Source organism: Colias philodice, chromosome 9 (assembly GCF_061535455.1).
Source record: "Colias philodice isolate Cphi_HAF_F1 chromosome 9, ilColPhil1 Martin Lab GWU primary, whole genome shotgun sequence".
NCBI lineage: Eukaryota > Metazoa > Arthropoda > Insecta > Lepidoptera > Pieridae > Colias > Colias philodice.
The window spans coordinates 3,381,821-3,384,959 of record NC_143094.1 but is presented as its reverse complement, the minus strand read 5'-3'; the positions used below and the strand labels follow the sequence as shown (position 1 = coordinate 3,384,959).

The following is a 3,139-nucleotide window of genomic DNA, read 5'->3' as shown; positions in this document are numbered from 1 at the left end:
ATAATATATCTTACTGAATTGGAATTATCGATTAAATTATTAACGAAATCCATAACCTAAATAGTACAAAATAATTTTTCAACCATTCCCATCAAGGTTAAATTGCCTTTATGCGCCACTTTGACACCTGCTAAAAACAAGACAGCATGAAATTACTATAGGTTACTAGCGGTCCGCCCCGGCTTCGCCCGTGGTACATATGAAAAATAGATGTTGGCCGATTCTCAGACTTACCCGATATGCACAGAAAATTTCATGAGAATCGGTCCACCCGTTTCGGAGGAGTATGCAGACTAACATTGTGACACGAGAATTTTATATATAAGATAAACTTATAACGTAAAAATTTAAAATAAATATGTGTTGTTAGGTTTAGGTGTACATAGACAATTCCACAGCAGAATAATTATTATTGTGCTTATCAGGCATTTTTTTCGCAGTTGATTTTCTTCTTATAAAACTTCTCAGGGTAGAAATAGAATATAATTTCAGGAGGAACTTCCACGCGTTTAAACATAAAGTTGACGCGAGTAAAACTGCGTATTTAAAACTAGTCTACATATAAGAAACAAGACTTTAATATCAGATATTCTCAAACTACATATGAATTTACTGGTCTAATAATACCCATTTTTAATGGAGACAATGTTAACAGTCCCGATGATGTCCGTCCCCTCAAGCGTTTTATCAAGTTGATGAGTAAACCAGCCCTGCGAGGCCACAAGGTCTGGCTGACCCTTTGCTCCCTCGCTAAAGATAAATCTCTTTATAAATTAAATGAAATTATAACTGACTTGTCATACTACAATTTGCTAGGAAATTAATTCGTCTTGATGGATAATAACAGACCAATGTGAAGGGAATCGAGAGCTAATTTTATACGTTTATTTGAAATGTTTATTTGTATCGTAGGTACCTGCCTATGATTATGTTTGGTAAGCCGCTTATAGATTTATTATTGTTGAAATAATTGCTTCACGAAAATAACTTTATGGTTTGGATAAAAAATTATGTGTTTTTATTTGGATAATGACTATCTACTGTTAAGTAAGTACCTAGTTATTATCAAATCTTTGTTATTCATCTTCTACCCCCATAATGTATCTAAGCTCGAAACAAAAATGACTAAAATAACTAGTACATATATCTTTAGTCTTTAATAACTTTAGTGCTTCACACTAAGAGGCTGGAGAGGCGGTGCTAAATTTTTTATCGGCGTTTTAGATTCATTCCATTAGCTTCGATAAATTAGGTATAATTTTTCGTAACCCTGAGCAAGCTTGGGCGGGCGGGTAACTAAGAAATATATCTAAAATAAGTTGCATACATTATGGTAGATCATGTACCAAGATATCTTCACTGCATAAATATTCACATCATCATCATCATCATCACATATTAGCTTATATTAATAGCTTTGTATTTCTTTAATTAAAAATATTTATTTGAAATTTACCCAAAAAAAACAAACGATTAATTTCAGTATAATTTATTTATAACTTAACAATATGTACAAACAAACTTACAATTAAACCTAATGTATAACAATAACTTTAAGCTGTATGTTCCAAGCTTTGGTATAATTTGACAAAATTTTCACTGATATTACACTAACAAAGTGTGAATTTCGATAAAACAGATTTTAATTTTATTATAATAAAGCCTTGTCTTAAATTTTCATTAAAATGCAGAATAAATGTGACACATTGCAACAAATTCGATCAGATTGACGTTAAATTTCGCTAAGTACAAAAAGCCAATTAAATTACGGGATCATCGCGTGTTCTATGCACTGTTTGTTTGTTTATAAAATCACTAAGGTCACCTAAGTTTCGATACGTATATCACACTATGAAACTATCACAAGGTTATCACGCAAGTCGAATACACACACAATTACACTATGTACACGTCACATACACGTCACACCTATACTTATTGTAACAAATTGGAGTTGGAGATCACAGCTTTGTTTACGAATTACTGTAGCAATTAAACCGAACGGTTTACGACGCCAGAAAGAAAAGGCGTGGGGGATCAGCCCATCCGCATTATGTGTCGCCGGCGGAGGAGCCTCTCCATTGCGTAGAACACGCGATCTGACCCTCAGTAGGGGCACACTATCCCGCCCGCCCCCGGGTTAGCGACAGCGTCGGGGAAGTGCACCCTGCATATCTCCTTATACGTCTTCCCTTGTCTCTGCGGCCGCTCAGCGTGTCGGTAGCCGTTGTATCCGTTGTTGTACCCATTGTTGTACCCGTAGTTGTACCCGTTGTTGTACCCGTAGCCGCTGTATCCGTACGATCTCCTGCCGTTCCCGTTGATCGCGTCGTAGATCGCGTCGAAGAACGGCGCGGCCTCGGTCGCCACCACTGCAATTAGTAGGACGATCATTAAACTTCTCATGGAAGGCATCGCGGAAGGGTGCTAAATGGCAATTGTATCAATTCAGTTGACGGTCAATACGGCCTCGCCGGAGTGTCGGAGCCCGCGGTGGTTAAATCGCGAATGATACCGGGTGTCTCTCGTTGCCCGTTTATATACCGTCCTCGGATCATCCGGAGATAAATATTATGATCGCACGCGCCGGGTTCACGGTCCGTTCCCGGGAATCGCAATGAAGTGTTTACCGGCTAGAAGGGTATTACATAGCGATAAGTCGATATTCGGCTGGAGCGGCTGACGTGACCGAATCGGCTAATGGGGTCACCCTGTTATCAAATTTAAATTATTTCCGTATGCGTTGACAAAATGCTTTTCGTCTCACAATCGCTGGAAAGAATTAGTTATAGCTTCCGCATAATTCAAACGAGTTTTTAATAACATAAAACATAAGTAGAGTATTAGGCGTTCACGGCTGACAAGAAGAGCAATTTTGCAGAGCGCAATGTTAAGGTGTATTGGAGTCAAGATCAACGGCGAGAACGTTCAACTTTGGCCGTGAATTTCTTCTGAAGATGACAAATGCATATAATAAAAGGTTTAATTAAAATCTAATAATTATAAAATTTTGTACCAAAAATAACAAAATATTATAAATGATTTGTGTTTATTTATTTTGCACGCAAATTTTATTTTTAATTAAATTTAATTTGTTTCGTGTACCTGATACTTACATAATTGTTCTTATATATTGCTT

General features: G+C 37.0%; 1 protein-coding gene across 1 annotated transcript; it reads right to left on the bottom strand.

Annotated features, from left to right (window-relative positions):
• Positions 1-1,473: 1,473 nt before the first annotated feature.
• Positions 1,474-2,586, bottom strand: LOC149485721 (uncharacterized). Its single transcript, XM_089698990.1, has one exon. It carries the CDS (start codon positions 2,413-2,415, stop codon positions 2,107-2,109), a length of 309 nt encoding a protein of 102 aa, XP_089555116.1. The 5' UTR covers positions 2,416-2,586; the 3' UTR covers positions 1,474-2,106.
• Between the last annotated feature and the right edge of the window lie 553 nt (positions 2,587-3,139).

Bases quoted from the DNA above. Each gene is read 5' to 3' on its own strand.
- LOC149485721 (XM_089698990.1), bottom strand. From the start codon at position 2,415: ATGCCTTCCATGAGAAGTTTAATGATCGTCCTACTAATTGCAGTGGTG.